At 54.9% G+C, this 23,289-nt stretch overlaps 1 protein-coding gene across 3 annotated transcripts; it reads right to left on the reverse strand.

Moving 5' to 3' along the window:
• Positions 1-222: 222 nt before the first annotated feature.
• Positions 223-22,575, reverse strand: LOXL4 (lysyl oxidase like 4). 3 transcript variants are annotated; one of them, NM_174384.3, is given in 15 exon segments: positions 223-1,500; positions 3,885-3,996; positions 4,354-4,490; positions 5,468-5,583; positions 6,646-6,889; positions 9,487-9,649; positions 10,696-10,863; positions 11,596-11,750; positions 11,909-12,092; positions 12,995-13,214; positions 13,374-13,412; positions 15,400-15,605; positions 16,495-16,673; positions 17,492-17,806; positions 22,442-22,528. In NM_174384.3, coding segments are annotated over 14 exon segments (2,274 nt in total). In that variant the 5' UTR covers positions 17,772-17,806; positions 22,442-22,528; the 3' UTR covers positions 223-1,429.
• Positions 22,576-23,289: the final 714 nt, after the last annotated feature.

Below are 23,289 nucleotides of genomic sequence, written 5' to 3' on the forward strand. Positions count from 1 at the left end.
TCAGTCATGTCTTACTCCTTGCGACCCTAGGGACTGTAGCCCTCCAGGCTCCTCTATCCGTGGGACTCTCCAGGCACGAATGCTGGGGTGGGTTGCCATGCCCTCCTCCAGGGGATGCGTAAGTAGCACGTGCGCCCCACACGTCTTAAGAAACCAGGTCACTGGGAGTGAAAAGGGGTAGAGTTCATGTGCTGAGAACTGCCAAGAATCACAGCCAGCCTTGCTTTGTAGCAGTCCATAGTGAGCAACCTTTATTGGCATGAGAGCGTCAGACCTGTGAAGATCATCTCTGCAGTGTGTCCAAGTGGAGACAGGATTAAGAATCACATCCAAGAAGATCATAGCTCTTAACCTCACCTGAGCAAGAGCATATCACAGCCACATCGAGCAGAGATGGTGGCCTTCCCTAGGTTTAATCCTTAACTCAATTAAATCCTCCCCCTTCTGACTTCTCCATAGCCTAGTCTTCACTCTACTAGACCTGTCTTCTTTTTCCTGCAGAGATGAGTGGCCTGTTGGACTGATGCTCTTTCCACTTCAAAAATTTATTCAATGGAAAGTTCAGTCCAGAAACCTGGGGGACTCGACATTTAGGCCAGTCCTGAGATGCACAGTGATCTCGCCTGCTGGATTTATGACAAGTATTTTTCCCTGGCAGAGACCTGGCAGCAGCTGGGGTCTACACTGCCCCAGTCACCTTTCTTTTGGGCCTTCTCTTGCTGCTCTGCAGGAAGGCTGTATCTGGCCACTTCGGTGAATCCTGCCCTGTCTCAAGCACTCAGGAACTGGTGGTTTGGGCCCATCAGGAGATAAGGGGATGCCTAAGGCCTAAGCCTCCAAGGACATTAGAAACAGCCCATATGTGCAGGAGGATAAAGGTAAGACACTGAAGAACAGACTTGAAGAGCAGCTGAGTTCTAAGTGTGGACAGATCAAGCAAGGCACTCAGTTCACCAGATTCTCTGCCAGGTGTGACTTTGACACAAGCTGTGTCACTCAGAGCTCCTAGCAGAGAGCTGACTCCTCCTCCTGTATTTTGGCCCTCTCTGAGACATCTGCAAAGCACCATTTAGATGGGGAGCCAGGCCATAGTCCATTCCTAAGGAACTGGTACCTCCTGAACCAGGAGCTCAGGGGCAAGATCCCGGGAAGACCAGGTCTCCTTAGAGGAGAGGAGCTCAGCTGAACAAAGCCTGGAGGCCATAGTCTAGAGACCAGAGGCCCCCAGGGATCAGACCCAGAGCCATCCTGAGGGAGCGGCGCCATTCTGGTTTGGTGATCTTGCTATCTAAAGGCTTCCTGAGCGGGTTCCCGGTGCTTCCTGGCGCTGGCCCCTTTCCCTCTGTGTCAGGGCTCGGTGAAGGGCATGGCTCCAGTAAGCTGAGGTATCTGGTGTGTGGGCAGCAACTGGGAGCGTGTGGTGACGGCTTCAGATGAGGTTGTTCCTGAGACGCTGCTCCTGCTCTTGGGACAGCTCTGTGTTAGCTCGGTATGAGTCCCCTGTGGACCGAAGGACGACAGGTAAGTAGCTGACCTCACCAGAGTCCCATCCCCTCACTGACAACTTCACAAACACCAATACATCCTGTCTGGCTTGGCCTTTCCATTGGGTTAGTCATGGGCACGGACAACGACCCGTTTTAGAGAAATAGATGCCGACAGGTGCCTAGCTGCAGGAACATGGGAAAGAAGAGGCTATCGAGTGGGAAAGGTTGTGCTGGTCACTCTCCTTGCTCCCTCCCCACATTCATTCTCTATCCTCCTTTGTTCTCTAGGAGCCCTGGAGACCAGAGCCCTGGAGACTGCCTCACCCTGGCTCCCTCCTCTTCTGGCTTCTGGTTGGTTTAGCTCAGTGGGAAGCAACAAGAGACTAGAGGATGGAAGGAGGGAGAGGTTGGGCCATTTCCTCCCCTGTCCTGCAGCAATGGTCTCCTGCGACTCCAGCCCCACCAGCTCCTCCCTCCTCAGCACAAGGGTTCACCTGGCTCCAGGGCAGCCTTTGCCCACTTAAGCCCAAAGTGATAGCAACATTTCCGTCTTCCTTATCCCTGGATATCTCAACATCCTCCTCTCCCTAGTCCTGCTCACACCTTGGGATAGTCCTCTCATTAAGTAACCTCACACTTGCACCTGAGTGCGTCCTCTGTTTCCCAGCAAGGACCCTGGGGGGTCGGAGCTACGTTGTTTCCTTCCTTCCTCGCTCCCCTGGACCCTGTGCAGCCTGCCACCAGTGTTACGGAGCCTCTGCCTCCACGCCGGCAGCCTTAGGTCTCTGGGCTCCAACTCCTAATTCCTCTCCTGTTCCTGTCTTGCTTAATGGCAGCAGAATCTATTCCAGCCACAGTTTTCAAATCCTTACTCCTCACTGTCTTCATCCACTGTCAGAGTTATCTTTTGAAAACATAAATCTGATTTTCTTGCATCCTTGACTGAAATTTGTTATTGGTTTCCAGAAGTCCACAGGATAAAGTCCATTCTCTTAGCAGGAACCATCATAACCCTCCCTGCAAAGAACACTAGTGGGCTTGGGTACACAGCCCTATTTTACAATAGAGAGGACTTCTGAGTGGAAATTTCTTCACCGTCTTAAAGCTGGAATGTGGTGGAACTGGATTTGGTGCCCAGTGAAACCTGAGGCCAAATGCTATGCTCTTTCTCCTGCTCCTCCCCTCTGACTTCAGTCTCCTCTCTGATATCAGCACAAATGTCCCTTCCTCTGGGGAACCTTGGGCTTCCCAGGTGGAGCTAGCGGTCAAGAACCCGCCTGCCAATGCAGGAGACGTAAGAGATGTGGGTTCGATCCCTGGGTTGGGAAGATCCCCTGGAGGAGGAAATGACAACTCATTCCAGTATTCTTCCCTGGAGAATCCTATGGACAGAGGAGCCTGGCAGGTTATTGTCCATAGGCTTGTAAAGAGTCAGACACGACTGAAACAACTTAGCACTGGGGAATCCTGACTGGCCCCCAGGCTGCTACTCAGAAAGCTCTCTGCTTGCTCAGCCTCAGTTCACAGTGGTTTGGGGTGCTCAGTAGGACTGGGGTATCCATCTGCATGTTTGCTTACCCTACTTGACACTCAGCTCTGCATTTTACTCCTATTTAATTTCCCAGAGCCTGGCACAGTGTTCGACACAGAGATAGGTCTTAACCCACGTTTGTCAACTAAATGAATGAGTCTGCTCCTCCCCCTGTGTGCAAAATGTGGGTGTGAATGCACAGCCCCACAGCAAATGCAAGCATTTAAAGGTTGAAGACAGAGGAACTGCTACCTTTCTTTATGGGCAAGCGGGGCAACCACCTCCTTGCTCTGGGGTGTATCTGCCCCCACTGGATCATTGCATCTTTGTCTGAAACTACCAGTTCTGCAAGCGTCCAGAGCCCTATTGTCCATGTAAGCAGGGATCACAGCTGGAGGTAGCAGCACAGATCTAGGGGACTTTTACATTTGCCTGTGAGGCAGCCAGCCTGGGATGGAGACAACTAAGATCCTATGAAAGGAAAGGGAATAGTAACAGACTGGAAAAGGGAAATCCTGACTCGGCTTGAAGTAACGAGATTCCAGAACAGACGGGAGACTGCATTTTCAATCTGAACAACCTTTAGGATAAAGAGGGTCGTGGAAGTAGTTAGTGGGTGAGGTGGGTGAAGTCTGTTCTGGAAATCTACCTTCTATGAAACTATCAAAGGACATTCATCTCTGTTCCATCCCCAGCCTGTACATGCACACTCTGCTTGTATGCAGGGATGCGGAGGGTCTTCCAGCACCCCAGGCTCGCGTGGGGATGGCCGCATACACACACACTCTGCTTGCACGCAGGGATGCTGAGGGTGTTCCAGCACCCCAGGCTCTTGTGGGGATGGCCGCATAGTGGCCCGCAGGTACCTGTGTGGCAGTTGTGCAGCCAGACCCGTTGCCCGTCGTACTTGCAGCGGCACCGCATCATGTTGTTTGAGAAATCTGACTCTGCCACCTCGAACTTGGGGTTCACGACCACCTGGAGTGAGAGAAGCATGGGCTAAAAACAGGCAATTTGGCTTCTGTGATGATAACCTTTACATTTCATGCAGTCTTGGCGAGGTGTGTTGGTATTCCTCATTAATCCTTACAATCACTCCAGGAAGTAGGCATTAATGTCTTTTTTTTTTTTTTACAGATGGGGACTGAGTTTTGACTTGCCCATTGTTCCTTGACTCAGGACTCAAACCTAGGTCCTGGATCCTGATTTTTTTTCCTCTACAGCGTAGCCCCTTCAAGTGCCAGACATGTCAGAGATTCTATTTATAAAGCTCTTCCTTCATTTGACCTCAGAGAGCTTTCAGAACATCCGAAAGAAATGGAGAAGCCCCCTTACCTGGAAGATGTAATCCCCAGGGCCCACATCGGTGATATCCACCCACTGGCAATCAATGTCATGTCGGTAGGTATCCCAGCAGCCAACGGTCACTCCCTGTTCCCCAAAGTTGGCACACGCATAGCGCCTTTGCATTCCTGTAAGGGAGGGTACTGGTGGTGACTGAGGCTCTCAATAGGCGCTCGGGACAAAGTACCTGTTAGGTCTTTCACACCCTTCAACGTTTAATCCTCATACCAGCCTTGCCAATTGACTGCAGTCAGACTAGGGACCTGAGCTTCCTAAAGATCCTGCCTATCAGAGCCAGGAGTCCTACTAACCACGAATCCAGCCCTGTACCAAAGTCCATCTGTGACAGAGATCATTTATTTGGATGCTCTAGTGAAAATTCCTTTGGCCTAGGAAATGTGAATGGAAGATTGCATCCCTCTATGCTAATTCACTTGTCCATCCAACCTGGTGTTTCACCATGCCCTTTCTAAGGGCTACGAACTATGGATATGCAAATAGGAATCAAACAATCCGGATCAGCGGAAGTGAAACAGGTCAGCAACTATTATCCAAAAAAAGCGTTAAGTATTTTAAAAGTGGTACACAGTACACTGGGCTTCCCAGGCGGCTCGGTGGTAAAGAATCTGCCTTCCAATACAGAAGATGTGAGTTTGATTCCTGGCTGGAGAAGATCCCCTGGAGAAGGAAACAGCAACCCACTCCAGTATTCTTGCCTGGGAAATCCTATGGACAGAGGAGGCTGGTGGGCTACAGTCCATGGAAATAGTCTGACACCACTTCATGACTAAACAATAATATACAATATGCTGGGAATGCAGAGGAAGTAGAGAAGGTAAGAAATTCATCTTTATTTGTTTTTTGGCTGTGCAACGCAGCTTGTAGGATCTTAGTTCCCCAACCAGGGACTGAAGCCAGGAATGAAAGTACAGAGTCCTAACCACTGGACAGCTAGGGAATTCCCGGAAATTTGTCTTTTTGAATTGCCTTGAGTGCTGACTATTGCCAAGCCCCAGTCTCCAGATGCCTAAGGCTGTTGAGCAGGACAGAGGGGTCCTGACCCCAGGGGGGCCGGGGGAGGATATGCAGACAGGGGACCACATACCTGTGGGGCAGTTTGTGTCCTCTAGGCAGAAGCTGGCCTTGTGCCCCTCAGCCACCTTGGAGCCGTTGAGAGTGAGGAGGTCGTAGTGGGTGAAGACCTCAATGCTGTGGTAGTGCCTGCGGAAGAGGCAGGGCTGTCAGCATGGCAGCAGCAGGAGAGGAGCCGGCAGGGAGGACGGAGGCACCAGGCCCCATCATTACCCAGAGAGGAGCGTTATAATAGCAGGGCAGTGCCCTTCTCCCTCCCAAACCCAAGATTAGTATGACCCTACTCTCCTGGCACTCCTGCCAGGCAGCCAGACACAGCTGCCCCCATCCCGCAGGGTCTCAGCCAGGTGAGGAGAGGTCAAAGCTCCAGGAGATGCTGCCTGACTACGAGGCCAGAGTCCTGCAGGTGGAAGGAAGGGACACGACCAGAGACTAGCCCAGGAGCGGAGCTGCGGAGCGTGCAGGGATGCTAATGCTGCTCCCTGCCAGCCTGGGCCCAGATGGCTACCATTGTTTCCAGTCCAGTTCTAATGACAACTCCGTCCATGCTACAGGGAAAGATGCTTATTATCTCAGCGAAGTCGAGTCCCAAAGTCACTGCCCGCTCCTCTCAGCTTTCCACACCCACGGCTATATGAAGGAAAAACAAAACAAAACAAAACACCCTTTTCCATTCTGCCTTTGTTGTAGACAACGTTTCTCCTTCTGTCCGGGCTGGAAGCTGCTGATAGGAAAGAATGCTCATTGTCCCCTTCCAGCACCAGCAGCATTTCCTTGCTCCTCCTTGGGGGCCTCGCTTTGCTGCTGCAGAAATCAACCAGCTTTTTCTGCAGAGCTAGCATCCTGGACGGGATGGCTATTTTGGGTCTCCAGGTTTCTAGGAGTCCCCATTTCACCTGGCCGTTAAAGACAAGGCTTAAGGCCCCCAGAGAAATATCCTTCTAACAGAGACCAGCTCTGCTGGTGAGGACCACTCCATAGGATACCACAGGGCAGGTAAGAGAGCAATGGAAAGGCCAGGTGATGCTCAGGATTCCTCACTGCCTCCTGGAGGCAGGGCTGACAGCATGTCTAGGAAGGAAGGCTCTTTCCCTGAGCTCACACCCACCCCTCCCAGGAAGGGCCAGACTGGTTGGGTATCCGCACCCTGGTTTTGGCCCCCTAAGGGCTGAGGCCCGAGCAGGCGCTCACCTGTGGCACTGGTGCCAAATCCAGCCGTGGCGCCCCATCTTGGGACGGAAGTCGGCCCGGCCCAGGTTGTGGATCTGTGAGGAGAAGCGCAGCAGACGCCGGTGTCCGTAGGGCCAGTCCATGCGGTCAGCGGACTGAGACAGGCAGTTCTCTTCGTGGGCGCAGTACAGCAGGCTGAGCGGGCGGTCCTCCAGGTACACCGTCTCCTGTACCAGCTGGGCGTTCATCACGAGGTCTGGGGCACCTGGGCACCGTGGAGACACCAAGGTGAGAGAGGTAGCCGGTTTTGCTCTCCGGCCTAGGGGACAGGCTTGCCTCCAGATTGAGTGCTTTTGGAGGAACCAGGAGAGTAGGGCGGTTTAGGAGTCAGAAGATTTCCCTGGTGACTCAGACGGTAAAGTGTCTGTCTGCAATGCAGAAGACCTGGGTTTGATCCCTGGGTAGATCCCCTGGAGAAGGGAATGGCAACCTATGTTGGTATTCTTGCCTGGGAAATTTCACAGACAGAGAAGCCTGGTGGGCTACAGTTCATGGGGTCGCGAAGAGTTGGGTACAACTGAAGCGACTTAGCACGCAGCACGCATTAGGAGTCAGGAGATGTGAGTTCTCCTAACAGGAGAGATCTATCACGTTAAGCTGGGAGGCTGCTAGTGTCACAGTGGAGCTTGCTGGCTTCATAGCTAGACTACCTGGGTTCCTGTCTTGGCTTAATTTCTGTCTGCACCACTAAGGGGAATTGCTTATCCTTTCGTCTATCATTTTCCGCATGTGTAAGATGCAAATAATGAATAATATGAGTGTGATAGTACCTGTAACGTGCTGAGATCATGGTGTGGCCGTGGCAAGCACACAGTGATGGAAGCCAGCATTACTTTTGTAGAGTATACCTTTGCCTATAAGCCTGGCTCATATAACCTCTCAGAAGCTCTGCGGATGCCAGGCTTGTCACCTCAGTTCTTTTTCTGAGCCTCAGTTCTTGCAGTGTGAGAGGGAGAGGGCTGGAGATTGCAAGAGTTCATCTCTGAACCTGCTCCTGGGCTCTGGTGTTCTGGGCCATTCTACTACATTTTCTGAGACTGTACTTCCTCCAGGGCTCCTCTTCTACTCTGATGGCCACCGTGGGTGTTCACACCGGGACACTGCATGCCCTGGTGCATGGAGTCCACCGTGCTGGAGCCTGCATCTCCACAGGCTGCTCAGAGCCTCTCCAGTTCCCTTCCGGTCACAGGGAAGCCACTGTGCCGTCACCGCGGTCCCTTGTGTGTGAGTGCAGAAATGTGGAGATCCACAGCTTTTGCCTTGTACCATCAAGAGAGAAAACTGCCAATTCTCAATGCTCGTTCATGCAAAAACTGGGTTACAGTTTAGATTTGGGGCAGAGCCATCGCTGACAATGGTGAGACGGGAACACGGGTTTATTTTCAGTGAATGGGCATCAGGGTGGGAGCTGGTTTGCTGGATGATGTCTGCACTATCACTAAATGCTCTTGGAATGCCTGAGGTATATTTTGGAGACGGACAAGGGTATGCCCATGGGCACACCCTAGAATTTCTGAGGGAAAGGAGTGCTTTCAGAGAGAAGAAGAGACGGTAAAGGCAAGAAAGAAATGAGAAAAATCACAGAGGAGAGATGGGGACGACCACAGGGATGGTGCATTGGCTGCTTGTGCTCAGCCGTTGTGAAGTATCAAGTGAATTCAGAAGGAAAGCTGCCCCTCCATCGAGGGGCACAGGGTCCCAGGAGAGGAGAGAGGGGGGAGCCGGCCCCCAGTATGCTGGGAGCTGTGGCTGGAGGCCCACTTGGAAACCCCATCACCCTGCAGGGGAGGATGGGCTGTAAAGGCTGGTGCTCTTCCAATGGGCGCTGATCAGAGTGAAAGCCCTAAGCTTGCTGACAGAGCTGAAGGATGTCTTGGCATTGCAGCCTGGCTGGGAAGAAGGTCATGCGGCCACTTGGGTTGGTGGCAGCCTGCAGCCTCTGGACTGGATAGAGTTCTTGGCCCAGACCTGGTTGGCATATGTCACACAAAGGCTGCTACCATAAGAATCTGGGGGTGTGGGTAGATGGATGCCTCAAAATGGTCTTGACCTAAAATAAAGCCTTTTGGGTAAATCCCACAGCTCATTGTAAGGCCCATGTGTCCTCACATTTCTATACTCTCTACAACAGCTTTCAAATTCTTTTCTTACTACAAACTACAGTAAGAAATATGTTAATATTTTATGTTGTGATGTGCATGCATGCTTAGTCGCTCAGTTGCATCTGACTCTTTGAAACCCCTGGACTGTAGCCCGCCAGGCTCCTCTGTCCATGAGATTTCCCAGGCAAAAATACTGCGGTGAGTTGCCATGCCCTTCTCTAGGAAGAAAGATCCTTGCTGGATCTTCCTGACCCAGGGACTGGACTCGAGTCTCCCACTGTACTGGCAGGTGGATTCTTTACCACTGAGCCACCTGGGAAGCCCTAGGTTGTGACACACAGACATAATATCAAGAGAAAAATACTATCCTTACTAAATGTAACATGTTGTTGCTGTTGTTTGGTCATGACACAAACACTGAAAAACACCGTTGTGTATCCTCACATTGCAGGTACTGTCTTAATTCTTACATTAACTCCATGAGCGGGGCACAGCTTGTTTCCCCACGTGGCAGGTGACCTGGCCACACGTGGCAATGACAGAGCTGGTGCTCCACATCCAGCCCTCCCTCCACTCCCAACCCTGGGGCCTTGGAGCTGGAACCAGCTCTCAGGGCCCTCCCTGAGATGGGATGGGAGTTGCAGGCTTGGCAACCCAGAGAAGCCACATCCACCCATCCACGGGCCCTCCCGTGACTCACTGTCTGTGCAGGAGACTCCGGCTGAGAAGCGCCCCGTGCCGTGGGAGCAGTGCACTGGCCCGTGCCTCTGACACTGCTGCAGGGCCAGCTCTGTGCCTGAGCAATGCACCCCGCTCATGACCACTTCTCTGGCTCCCGGCGTCCCCTGCCAGTACCAGGTGTCCTAAGGAAACAGCCAGCATCCCCCAGTCAGGGCTGAGACATGCTCTTAGAGTCACCTGACTCCATTTGAGGCTTGGACCCCGGCCAACCACGCTCACCCAGCTGTGCTCAGCCTCGGCCTGAAAATCTTTAGTGGTGCCACTTTGGACCCCTCTGGTATTAGAAACGCCTTCCATGTATGAGGGCAAAATCCACTGCTGTGGCTTCCACCACTGGCCTTGCTCCCATCACTCTCCCTGACTGCAGCCCTCAGCTGTTTGAAGACGATGGTGCTGGTCCATGCCTGTCCGCTCAGACCTGTCCCATTTCCTTAGCTGTTCTTCATACAACCCTACATAGCCGGTTGTGCTCAGGGTTGAGCCCAGTTCTCCAGGGTGAAGGGTGCCCAGTACTGCCAGGCAGGCCACTGTGGGCGAAGCTGAAGCAGTTTCTCCATAGCAGCCTTGCCCCAGGCCTCTTGATTTCGTTTCCTTGATATCTTTTGAATCTATCCACCTGTCTCCCCCAGGACTTCCACTAGCCCCGTCCAAGCCAGCAACATTCTCAGCTGGGCACCTGCAATAGTGTGCTCCTCTGTATTCACAGTAATCCCCACCCCAACAGTTTGCCAAATAGCAAGAAGAAATCTTTAAAAAAAATCTGCCTTGCGGGCTTTGAACAGTCTTGCTCCTGCCTCCTCTTCCACCCTCGCACTTCACACCGATCGATCACTCTAGAAGCCACACTCCACCCCTGATTTCCTCAACCAAGTCAAGTGTCCTCTGGCCACAGGGTCTTCACATGGGCTCTTTACTCCTTCCCCACCTCATCTGGCTTATGTCTGCTCATCTCTCCTGCAGATACAGCTGTGTGCCCGTTGTATGAACACTTCAGGAAAAACCGCCTCCCCCACGTGACTGTGTGGGGATGGACTGCTCCACGAGGCAGGAACTGTGTCTTGTTCACCACAGGATCGCCAGCACCCAGCATTCACTGGTGCATAGTTCCACTCATAACTAACTGTTGAATGAATGAAGGGTCAGCAGCTTTAGCGTGGCAGAGACCTACCTTGATGGCATGGCTGGCAAAGCCCAGGCCAAGCTGTCGACAGGCCACCATGGCTTCGCTGAGGCCCCAGTGGTCACTGCACACGGCCCCCCAGCGCTGGACGCCGTTCACCTCCACCTGCACCTCCACCACCCCCTCCTCGGGGCTGCGCCCACCAGCCAGACGCACCTGCAATGGTCAGGGGTGTGTGAGGAGCAGGGCCAGTTTAGGAGGGGGAGAGCGTGGGGCTGCTGGCTGGGAGACCTGTCCGGGCCAGCTCGCCACGCAGCCCTGGACATGACACTCCCCTTCTCTGGGTTGCTCTCCTCTGTAAAGTGAGGACATCTTACTGGATAGTCCCTAAAGTCCCTGCCCGCTTGAGAAAGTGGACTCAGAGCGCCTGCACCCAGGCCTTGCCTTCCATTTACCTGCAATCCTGCCACTGATGACGACTCACCAACTGCCAAGTGCTTTCATATCTGTCGTCACATTCACAGTGACCCTCCGGGACAGCTGACCCCATTTTACAGAAGAGAACAAGGTCAGAGACAAGAGAGACTCGCCCGCAATCCACGTTAGCATGATGCTTGAACTCTGACCACTCCCTGGTGCTGACACCCTGCAGCCCTCTGCCCATGGGTCGCTTCTCTCTCAACTTCACAGCGGACCTGAGGGGGTGGGGCAGGCGAGCCCATCTGCCTGAAGAGTCAGTCCCCTTGAGCCTCTGCCATCTCTGAAGGCCAAAGCCTGGCCCTAAGGGGAAGCAGGCCAGGCCAGGGGAGACTCACAGAGGAGAGGGAGGTCCAGGCTGGCTCCAGGCAGGCTCTGGGGCCCAGAGCTCTAGTGGCCTCTCACAAACCCTCCCCACCGGCTGAATGCAGTGTCCGGGGCTATCTCAGGGCTGCCCAGCCCTGGGCTCACCTGGTCCTGGAAGCCCATGTTAGGGATGTTGCATCTCACGGCAGCATCATTGTCATGTTGGCAACCATTCTGGGAGCCTTCCAGGGAAGGGCAATCGCTGAGGGTCCGCTCATATCCCCTGCAGCGTACTTCACTCAGGTGGATGGGCCCCAGCGCTACAAGCAGGGAGCAGGGAGAAAGGCCGTGTGAGGCTCCATCTTGGCAGCCTCACCCCTACGGCAGCTGCCCTGGCCCCCAGCACCCTGGGACCTCCAGGGCATGGACCAGCGGCACACCCAGGCTCTCCCACCCCACCCCAGGCCTCCTCACTCACCCTGGCCCAGCTGGGCCCCAAAGAGGGCCTCCCGAGCAGAGCCGAAGCCGAGTTGGCGGCACACGACGCTTGCGGAGATGAGGTTCCATCCATGGTCACAGACGGTGCCCCACTGGCGGTTCATGAGCACCTCCACCCGGCCCTCGCCCACCTGGGCCCCCGAGCGGAGGCGCACCTTCATCTCCTGCTGGGAGAACACCCGGCTTCAGGGAGGGTGAGGAGGAGGCGGGCATAGGGGCTGCGCCCCTTCAGTTCAGGCAGGGCCAAGGACTGGCGTCCTAGTCTCATCTCTGACTCCTGCAGCCATTGCCTTGAATAAGTCGTTCTCCTCAATGCTCTCCCCCTTCCTCAGTAACAAAGAACCACAACAATAATAATAGTAATAACAAATTCATAAATTGTTACGTAATAACAGTAACAATAAATGTAATAACAAATTCCAGCCTCGGGAGTTGGGGTTCCTGGGCTTCACAACCTGCCACCTAATCACTAGACAAGTCCCTTCCTCTCACCCAGCCTCACTGATGCTCTGTCCTTCGGGGCTGAACCTACAGCAACACTTCCCCAGCAGATCTGTGAAATGATTTTAGAGACCTGCGGGCGCGTGGTGTTAATGAAACGCTTGGTGGGGAAGTCATTTCCGTTAATTCTCTCCCATCCCTTCCTGCACCGTGAGGAGACCCTCTCACGTGCAGACGTCGGCCTGCAACGCCTCCCGAGCTCTTGGTCTTTGCTTTTTATAACGAGGGCCAGGCTCGGGCTCAATACCTTAGACCCTCAATGGGATGCAGCTACAGTGTAATTACACTTTTTATAGTTACCTTCTATTCCTGGCCAGTGATGTCAGCTTTCCATTTATGGTAGGGTTATAAATGGGCCCTTTTAAATAAATCCCAAAGTTCAACCATTCTGGGACTTGCTCTCCTCCTGGTCTGAACCAATGTCCCCTTGATGAGGGGTTCACCCCCCTTCTCCCCTGACTCTCCTGGAGAGTCCCCTCCCACCAGTCAGTCCCTCCCCATGGAGCAGGGTCCTGTGAGTGGGGCCTGGGCCTCCAGGCCTGCGGGCAGGGCCCTGGGGACCCACCTCTGCCCTGGACTCCTTGCGCCCTGGCTTCGCCTTCGGAGGACGGAAGCGGGGCCCTGCCACACAGCTGACCACAGCATGCATGCCACCCGGGCAGGCTGGCCGCAGCTTGCCCTGGGCTGGCGCCACCTGCACCTGGCAGTTGGCCATGTGGGGCTCTGTGCCCAGGCAGTTGACACGGTGGATCCAGAAGGAATTCTTCTTCGTTAGGCTCTTCAGTCTGGAAGACAAGCTAGACTGAGGGCGCAGAAGGGGTGCTCAGGACTCTGGGAGGCAAGGCACCGGGGAGGGGAGAGGGGCCTGGAGGAGGGGAAGGGGGAGGAAGGAGGCCCTTCATGCCACCTCGTTTGCACCCTCCCATGAGGGCACTACTCCTTACCTAGAGTTGGGGTCCTTCATCTTTGAATCCCAGACTTTCCTGGAGGGGAGCAAACAGGTGGGGAGTGGAGTGAGTGCAGAAGTCCCAGCCCTGTCACCCTGGCTCCTCAGAGCTGTGCTTGACTTTGCACTAGACTTCACAGTTGGCACACTTGTTCACAAATCTTATTTCAATGCTGAGCTTCGCCACAGTCTGAGAGGGTGGCTGCTCCACAGATAAAGACAATCTCCACTTCTTAGCGAGGGAAAGCAGGGCCCAGCAAGGTCCCTTGACTAAACCCAAAGTTGGGTCCTCTCTGCACTGGGCTGCCCAGGGCAGGAGGCTCCAAGCTTGCCCTTTCCCCAGTCTATTTGAAGGGCAGCCTTTAGGGAGCAACCCCATGATAAGGGGCCCAGGCAATAGTCCTCTGGGGACAAGTGGAAGTTGAAGGCCTTTCTGCTGGGGGCTGCCCACCCAGAGATACTGAGGCTATAATCAGGGCTGCCTTCCTCATGGGTGGTAGGCAAGTCAGCCAGGCCCAGATGTGCAATTATCAGGCAGCAGGGAGTCAGGGACCCAGACCCCAGTCATGCCCAAGGATAGAGCCACGTGGCTGGTCTTGGAAACTAGGGTCAGCTAAGCCAGAGACACAGAGAAGAACAACTGACTGGGGATGGGTAAGGGTAGATGACTCATGTCCTGTGGGAGATGAGAAACATACGAAGCGCTCACTGATCAGAGCGGGTAGAACCCTGACTGGTAATCATTTACAGGCTGATGCAATCTTGTGACAGCTCTGTCACATTTCTGACAGAATTTTTTTATGTCTCCTCTCCCAAATGCCTCCCCACCCCATGCCTGGCTTACACGCAACCCAATCAGAACCTGGCTTAGATCCGAATTGAGGAAATTCGTTGGGTCAGGGTTCAGAGAATTCCCTGCGGATTGGATGACTGAGGCCTGGATGCCCTACCAAGGACCTGAAGCCTGTTATCAGCAAAGCTTAGACCGGAACCCGCACCATCTGTCCTTGTGGGCAGCACTGTATCTTTACTGCTGCTAAGTCGCTTCAGTCGTGTCCGACTCTGTGCAACCCCATAGACGGCAGCCCACCAGGCTCCCCCGTCCCTGGGATTCTCCAGGCAAGAACACTGGAGTGGGTTGCCATTTCCTTCTCCAATGCATGAAAGTGAAAAGTGAAAGTGAAGTCGCTCAGTCGTGTCTGACTCTTAGCGACCCCATGGACTGCAGCCTACCAGGCTCCTCCACCCATGGGATTTTCCAGGCAAGACTACTGGAGTGGGGTGCCATTACTCAGGTCTAATTTTCTAATCAGGAACACGGTTTTACATACCCCACTCCAGTACTCTTGCCTGGAGAATCCCATGGACCGAGAAGCCTGATAGGTTGCAGTCCATGGGGTCGCTGAGGGTCGGACACGACTGAGTGACTTCACTTTCACTTTTCACTTTCATGCATTGGAGAAGGAAATGGCAACCCACTCCAGTGTTCTTGCCTGGAGAATCCCAGGGACGGGGGAGCCTGGTGGGCTGCCATCTATGGGGTCGCACAGAGTCGGACACGACTGACGTGACTTAGCAGCAGCAGCACATTTCATTTTGGGAGTATTCTGTGCTACAGTCAATTCTTTCTATCTGATTCTCAAGTACAATGTTTATTTTCTGACTTTTTCTAGGAGTTTCCCAGGGGCTGAAAATTCATCTTCACTCTTAATTATTGAGAGATCTATAATCCCAGAAATCCAGGGACATTCCTTGGCTGGGCCTCTTTCCCTCCCAATCCCAACACCCACTGAATGTCCTCCTATAGACCCCACTCCTGCCAGTCTCACTGCAGTCTGCAAGGTCCCAAACATATGCACACACACACACACACATGCATGTGCACACACACGCATGTACACACGTGCACAGAAATACGCGGGCGCACACACACATACATGCGCATGCATGTGCACACACACTCAGCCACTGCCCCACAACCCCGCCTCCTGCACAGCCCTCCTACCTGTGGTGGTGCCTCCTACCTGTAGTGGTGGCTGTCGACAGGTGCCTCGCTGGGGAAGCCCAGCATGCCGCACACCACCCTGCTGTTGTTCCTGGTCCAGCCCTGGTCACACACCTGCCGCCAGTGGCCCTCGTACTTCACCTCCACGGCTCCCTCGGTCACCGGGCTCTGCCGCTTGGCGCTGGCGAGGATGGGCTTGAGCCGCACCTCCTCCAGCCGCCGGTCCTGTGGGATGTGTAGTCTCCATGGGCCCCAGGAGTCCTGCTCCTGCTGAGCCTGCTGCAGGTCTTCACATAGGAAAGCTGGGGCTCGGAGCACTTAGAGATCATGCCACCCAGCACCCTCATTGGACGGGCTGGAAACGGAGGCTCAGAGATGGGGAGGCAGGGGCCGAGGGCCACACAGTGGGTTTGAGGCAGAAGCTCGGTTTGTTTAGGGTCCTTTCCTGAACCCCAGAGAAGACCAAGCAGATCCACACCCTCCCTGGGCTCAGGATGGGAGCCTTTGGAGTTTGGGAGGCTTCCATCGGGCACAGGGGGACCTTCTTCATAGCACCCTGGGGAGGACAGAGGATGGACACCGACTGGCTGCTTGAGACCACAGCAGGATCCTTTGGTCCTTGAGCCCTCCCACCCTAGCCCTGAATGACTTAGACCAGTGCAGAGCCGCCTGTCATGGCCGCCCCAGTCAGTGGGCCTGGGCCAGCTGTCCTCAAGCTGAGTCTACCCGGCAGCAGAGGGTAAGAGTCAGAGACCTGCCCTGCCTGCCCCTGTTGTTTGGCTTGAGCTGTTTTTAGCTCCGGTTTGTTTGTGCCCGGAAGACACAGCAATTGTGGCCGGGCCTTGTGGGTGAGGCAACCCCCTACCCTCTCATGGGGAGCAGCTTCAGTGATTCCCGGCAGGCCCAGCCTCGAGTCCCTGCCCTCCCGCCTCAGGCTGGGGCCCTGTCCGTGCACCTGCTCCAAGCCACAAGCAGGTGTCGGGGCCCCAGGGGCACTTCCCAGCCTGCCCTCTGCTCCCTTTCCTCTCCCTCCTCCTCCTGGCTCATCACCTGGAGGCCCTCCATTCCCTGACCACGCCCTCAGCTCAGGCAAGGGCCTGAACAGCCTCCTCACCTGGGGCCCGAGGGCATTGGAGACCCTCTCAGAAACGGAGCCACGGTGGCGCTGGGGATTGCATACCACCCCGACGTCCTCTGAGTGAGTGCAGTCACTGACACCCCAGCCGTTAGACCCACACTGGTCCAGGGAGCTCTCGGTGCCCACACAGTGCACATTGTCCAGCCAGATGGGTCCTGTGGGGGGAGGATGAGTGATGCTTGGGGACAGGCACAGAGAGCTAAGTCATGGGCTCTGCCTCCTGGATAGGACCCCACTTTCCTCTCCCAAAATCTGAGTGGGAAATGGGGGTGGGAGAGAGGAGTTGGTTCTCCTGGGAGCTTGGTATCTACAAACCTGCCTACTGCCTCCTCTCAGAATCAGATCCCAACGAATCTGCTTTAGGAAAATGCCAGGTAGAGGTCTAGCAATTAGGTCTATCTGTTCCCTCATTCATCCATCTAGTCTTCACCCATCAGCATTTGCTGAGCACCTATTGTGTGTGATTGGCTTCCTTGGTGGCTCAGCAGTAAAGAATCTGCTTGTAATGCAAGAGACGCAGGAGACGTGGGTTCCATCCCTGGATCGGGAAGATGCCCTGGAGGAGGGCATAGCAACCCACTTCAGTATTCTTACCTGGAGAATCCCCATGGATAGAGGGGCCTGGGGGGCTACAGTCCATAGGGTCACAGAGAGTCGGACACGACTGAAATGACCGCACACATTTTATCATGAGTCTACCACGTGGTAAGTGCTCAATAAACATGACTGGAATGAATGCATGCACACATGTAATCGCTATGTTCAAAGAGCTTAGAGTTGAGTGCTAGTGATGGTGGCAGTGGTGGTGGCCTCGCTGCAAATGAGAATGCCAGGGTAGGGCAGGTCGTGTGAGCTGGGTACTAAAGGATAAGTGGGGGTCTCATCTGCTCTGTTGGAGTCTAAGGGAGCCCACCCCCGAGAGAAGCCCATGGCCATCCCCCTGTCATTCTGCAGGGCAGCAGCAGTTACTCACCCTCCCCTGAGCCATACTTGGCGCTGTGGGCCCAGGTCAAGGCACCCTCAAAGCCTAGCTGGCGGCAGGCCACTGTGGCCTCCTGAAGGGCGAAGTCGTCATCACACACAGTGCCCCACTGGCCCTGGTGCAGCACCTCCAGGCGGCCCTCCTCCGGCCCGCTGCCAGGACCCACCAGCCGTAGCTTCATGGTGCCCAGTGACTGTGGCCTGCTGGGAGGGGCCTGGCCCAGCAGCAGGAGCAACGGGAGCAGGGGGAGGGCGGCTGGTAGGAACCACATTATGGTGACTTCAAGGGCAGCTGGAGTCACGGCACCTGGGGAACAAGTAAACATGACAGTCATCACCTCTGACCTCAGGCCTCTTCTGCTGGCAGAGACAAAGGACAGCCTGGGCCCTTCCAAGTGTGCGTATGTGTGTGTGTGTTGGGGTGTTGGGGTGTGTGTGTGTGTGGTGGCACAGATTGAGTCTGGGCTCTGAGATTAGTCCATCTGGCTCAAACCCAGCATTCCTTGGCTGTAAATTTAGTTTTCCTGAATCTCAGTCTCCTCATCTGTAAGGTGAGGGTAGTAATCCTTACCTCCCAGTGTTGTTTTGAGTGTTGAATAAAACACTGATAAAGGGCTTATCATGAGCCTACCACATGGTAAGTGCTCAAAAAAGAGCTGTTTTTGATGTAGTCTCCTATGGAGGAAGGGGCTTCCCAGATGGCACTAGTGGTAAAGCCTACCAGTGCAGGAGATGTAAGAGATGTGGGTTCAGTCCCTGGGTCGGTAAGATCCCCTGGAGAAAGGAATGGCTACCCACTCCAGTATTCTTGCCTGGATAATCCCATGGACAGAGGAGCCTGGCAGGCTTCAGTCCACGGGGCCACAAAGACTTGGACACAATTGAGCGACTGAGCATATGCATGTAGCAAGGGGGGTCCGTAAGGGCTAGACTATTCAAGCTGGAGGAGGTATAGGATATTTGGTTCAACCTCCTGACTCCAGAAATAAGGAATTAGGACCTAGAGAGTTTAAGAGACTTGTCCAAACCACACAGCAAGCTCCACCTCTAGGAGGCGCATGACTTGTACACTGAGTCAACAAACATTTTTGGAATATTTGCTTCAGGCCAATGATCAGGCCAGGTGCTGGGACAAAGAAGTCATGTCAAACACTACTCTCTGCCCTAATGAAGCTCAGAGATGAGGAGTCAGGGAAGGCTTTCAGAGAAGGGACATTTAAACAGGGCCTTGTTGGATGAATAAGAGTTCTCCTCCATGGGAAAGGGGAAAGAATAGGGAAGAAAGAGGGAAAGAGGTGAGTCTGTGCAAGAGCAGGGAGTGACCTTTCTTAATCCTGTACTGCAGTATCAGTGACTTGGAGGGGACCAAGGTGGAGGGACATGCTGGGGCCAGAAGATCAAGGGCTGTGTGCACCATGTGGAGCATCTGCCCTTCATCCAGTAGGAAGTGAGGGGTCATGGGAGCATTTGAGGCAGTGACCAGACATGGGAGAGGGCCCCCATGCCCAGGAGGCTATGGTCAGATGTTCTTTGGGTCCCCACAGGGGACGAGTTGGGGGCTGGTCCTCCCTGCCTCATATGTTAGCAGCCTCGGTCCTAGTAGCAAGGTTGGGAGGAGCACAGAGAACAGTTATGCCCAGCTGCAGCTGTCAGAGTCTGCAGCCACCAGTGTTGAAGCTCCTGCACGGCCAGCTCTATCGCTGATGGGCAGCCAAGGCCGGCCCAGAGGAGCGGATGGACAAAGTTTGGGTCCTTGGCCACTTCTTTAGTGCTTGAGTCTTAAAGGGGCTCTTTCTGGGGAGAGTCCCCCTTCTTCCATGGCCATTGCTCTTCCTGGGGGTGGAATTCCATAGCTGGGAATTCTCAGTAGGGAGGGTCTTACGGGGCCTCCTGCCCCTTCCTTCCCCACAAGCTAGTTTCTGGCTGAGAATCAGTCCTTATTCCTTCCTGCACCCAGCCCCATCTCCTTTAGCCACCAAGCCTCCTGCTTTGGCCAGCCCAGTGTCGGGGGCAGTAGGCACCTAGAAATGCACAAAAGAGCTCAAGAATGAAGCTCCACGGGAACGGGGACTTTGTGTTGCACCCCCAGGGCCCAGAATAGTGCCAGGTATGTAGCTGGCACCCTGTAAGTATCTGCAGATTTGAGGATGCAAGGCGGCATAGCAAGGAGAAGGCAATGGCACCCCACTCCAGTACTCTGGCCTGGAAAATCTCATGGACAGAGGAGCCTGGTAGGCTGCAGCCCATGGGATCGCTAAGAGTTGGACACGACTAAGCAACTTCCCTTTCACTTTTCACTTTCATACATTGGAGAAGGAAATGGCAACCCACTCCAGTGTTCTTGCCTGGAGAATCCCAGGGATGGGGGAGCCTGGTGGGCTGCTGTCTATGGGGTTGCACAGAGTCGGACACAACTGAAGCGACTTAGCAGCAGCAGTAGGCGGCGTAGCACAGTGCTTAGGTAAGCAGACTGGGGGTGAGGTGCCTGTGTTCACATCCCACCTCCACTGGCTGGTTTCTGGGTGGTCCTGGGCAAATTATTTAGTTCCTCCATGCCACAACTTCCCCCTCTGTAAAATGGGGATGGGATTCTTGTGAAGATCAAATGCATGAGTACATGTCAAACCCTTAGAAGAGCAACTCTCAATGGTTAGTTAGCTATTATTAACAGCAACTGAAACAGCTATACTATAGAACCCTTGTCTAGGTTGGTCCCAGCCCCTCCCTGGACAAAGAAGGTCTGGAGGGGGTGGCCCCAACTCCACAGTGAGTCCCCGGTACCGATACCCTTCTTTTCCATACTTCTTCCGACACAGACTTGAGCACCTTTTTCTTCACTCAGGAGCAGGTGGGGGTCCCCATTGGCTGTCACCACATGCAGAGTGCTCTCTGCTGCCTGGGATGCCCCACTCCCTCGTCCGTGTACCCCTAAGGAGGAGGTGGCCAGCTAGGGACTGAGCCAAACCAAAATCACCATGGGAGAATTGAGCTCCGGGCCCTCCAGCTGTTACGTCCCAGAGGTCACACTGGGTCTGGCCTAAAAGATGACCATGCTCCCCGACAGCAGGAGTCAGGATTGCCTCATTTTGCCACCAAATCATGTGACACGAATCAGAGGCTCTCTTCTCTCTGAGATGCAGGTGCAGCCCCTCTAAAATGACAGGGAGGCACTGGACATGCTGTGGGCCAGCGGTGGGCTGGGCAGGCCTGTTGTGTGACTGACATCCCTAGAGTACTGGAGGCCGCATGAAAGGCTGTGGGCAGCCCTGGGCCAACAGGCTCCCTCCCCTCCAAGGAGCCTCTGCGGGAAAAGGGGCGGGCCTCTGCTGAAGGACCCTGGGTGCTAGAGCAGCTCCCTCCCATGAAAGCCCCCCAGGAGGTGGATGGGCAGTAGCAGGAACTGAGTCAAAAAAGGGAGAGTCCAGCCTTCCTGCCCACTGCAGTTGCCTCTGCAGCTTTTGCTCACATCACACTTGTCTACTCACGTTCCCCAAAACACATCCTCTGTTTCCTAGTCTCCAAGCCTTTGCTCTCATTGTTCCTTCTCCCTGGAGTACCCTTTCCCTCTAGCTCAGATTGTTAAATTCCTACACATCTTTCCATACCCAGTTCAAAGGCTACCCCTCCATTAAGCGCCCCCCACCCTGCCCAGACCCCAAAACTTCCTAGCACTCGGTGTCTTTGCTTCCTGTCCCCACAACCCAGAGGACTGAGCGCTGAGCACAGAGAAGAGGACCAGGCTGAAAAGCCTCTTCAGAGAAGGAAGCAGCCTCCAAAGTGGCAGTGCTTTTCCCAAGTGAAGGAGAGAGAGGGTCAGAAGGAGGAGAAGGAAGGCTGAGAAGGAGAGGAGGTTAACAATAAGCTATCATGATTATTATACATTAAAAAATATTTATTGAACACATCTCCACTTGACAGATGAGAAGATGAGACCCTGGGATGCTAAGTAACTTGCTCAGGCAGGATTCAAACCCAGGCATCATGGTTCCAGAGCTGGGCTCTCAAAGAAGGATGAACATGGAAGGAGGCAGAGGAGGGAAAGGAGGCAGGGAGATGAATGAAATTCCACCCCGCTGCTGGTTGATTTATGATCCAGCCGTGGTGTGAGGGCACTGGGCTGGTTGCCAGTGCTGAGTGCAACCAAGTGACAGATCCAGGATCCTGCCAGCTTGAAGGAGACAGGCACCTGAACCAGGTGCTGCCAGGGGCCCCTGGCACCTGGCTTGACCTGGCCCTGCTAGGGGGACTGAAAGTGTCCCAGGGTATTGAGGAGAGAGCACTGGGGTGGTATCCTGGTGGGAACCAGCCTTGGGAATCACTAGAAGCTTCTTCTCTAGCTCTCTGGGGAGGGGGTGAGCCCCCCTCCCCCCTCCCCCGCCCCAGCCCTGATATCCTCCCTGGGACCACTGGCTGTGGCGGCCTGACACAGTGCAGAGGAATGTCCACGTGTTCCAGCATAGGGCCTGTGAGTTTGAAGCCCTCTGCTACCTTTCACCTCTCCCTTCCAATCTCCAGCCCTGGGCAAACCCCTGGGCCACCCCAGCACACTCAGTTTTGGTCTGTTTCCTCCCAGAGTCCGGCTGCACTCTGCCTCTGTGTCCCTTAAGTCACAGGAGAGACATCTGAGCCCACCTGCCCCTTCTCCTGCCCCGCCCCCAAACCGGGGAGAGAAGGCCAGAGAAATGCTTGGACTACACGCAGCGTGTCCACAAACAAGACACGCAGGCACCCGAGGCCGCAATGCACCACCCAGGGAGGGCCTTGGGCCAAGCTCCCCAACTTGGACACTTCCACTGGCAACAGGTTGGTGAGCGACTAGGGGGCTAGGCTCACTGTCCAGGGGACCCCCATCCCTCCCATTCCCAGCTTTCAGGAACCCTCAGAGACTTGCAGACCCCCCAGAGAGACAGAAGTCAGGCAGACAGGACAGCTAGAGACAGACCTGGCCAGGCACCAGGCAGGGGCTCACCGGCTGGAGCGCGAAGTTGCGGGGCTGGGACCTGGACTCCGCGGCCAAGCAGCGCTAACCGGCCTCCTGGGCGCCTGGGGGCCCTTTTATCCGGCTGCGGCCCGCGGCGCCCCCACCCCGCCCGCCGCGGAGGAGGCCCGCAGGCCCCGCCCCCGGGCGGACCTGGGCTCTGCGGGAGCCCCGCCCGGCCCGTCGGCCCCTCCGAGGGCTCGGCGAGTCCCGACCCCGGACGCGATCCAGGGCGGCCCGGCGCCCGCTGGCCTGGGAAAGCCCGGGGTCGCGAAAGTTGAGGGGGTCGAGGGGCAGCTGTTTTCCGTAGAGGGAACTGGCACGCTGCAGCAGGAGAGACTGTGGGAGGATCGGAGTTCCCGGGGAAGGACGGCGGCGCAGCGCCAGCGGGCGGCCGAATCCCGCTGTGGCCTCGTGAGTCCCCGTCGGAGGACTCACAGCTTCCTTCTCTGCAAACCGGGTGGTACACACAACCCCAGGGCTGACCTGGGAATTATGTTCAGTGGATCTCGAAGGGCCGAGTCCTGCCAGCTTGGTTACTTAGGACAACGCAGATTCCCTTCTGCAGGGACCAGCAAGGGGCCCAGGCGACTCAGTGCTAATTAGGTCCGGGATGGTGTGGTGCAGGTGTGCTGTCTTTGGAGTAACAGGCGGTCCTCTTCATTGCCCTGCACCCTCTGAGTTTATTGAGTACTACCGGGGCATGAGGCCTCTGTTCTCCCCATTGTACAGTTGGGAATACTGAGCCCCAGGAGATAGGACTTGCTCCCTAGCATAGTAAACTGTAATGGAGAAAACTTCAGTTCTCCATT

This window comes from Bos taurus, chromosome 26 (genome assembly GCF_002263795.3).
Source record: "Bos taurus isolate L1 Dominette 01449 registration number 42190680 breed Hereford chromosome 26, ARS-UCD2.0, whole genome shotgun sequence".
Taxonomy (NCBI): domain Eukaryota; kingdom Metazoa; phylum Chordata; class Mammalia; order Artiodactyla; family Bovidae; genus Bos; species Bos taurus.

Excerpts from the sequence above, each read along its gene's own strand:
- LOXL4 (XM_024985468.2), bottom strand. The coding sequence starts at position 17,771 with ATGTGGTTCCTACCAGCCGCCCTCCCCCTGCTCCCGTTGCTCCTGCTG. Across the intron at positions 5,584-6,645 it reads ATTTGGCACCAGTGCCACAG|GCACTACCACAGCATTGAGG; the intron begins GTGAGCGCCTGC and ends CCTCTTCCGCAG. Across the intron at positions 1,501-3,884 it reads GCTGCACAACTGCCACACAG|GGGACTCATACCGAGCTAAC; the intron begins GTACCTGCGGGC and ends TTCGGTCCACAG.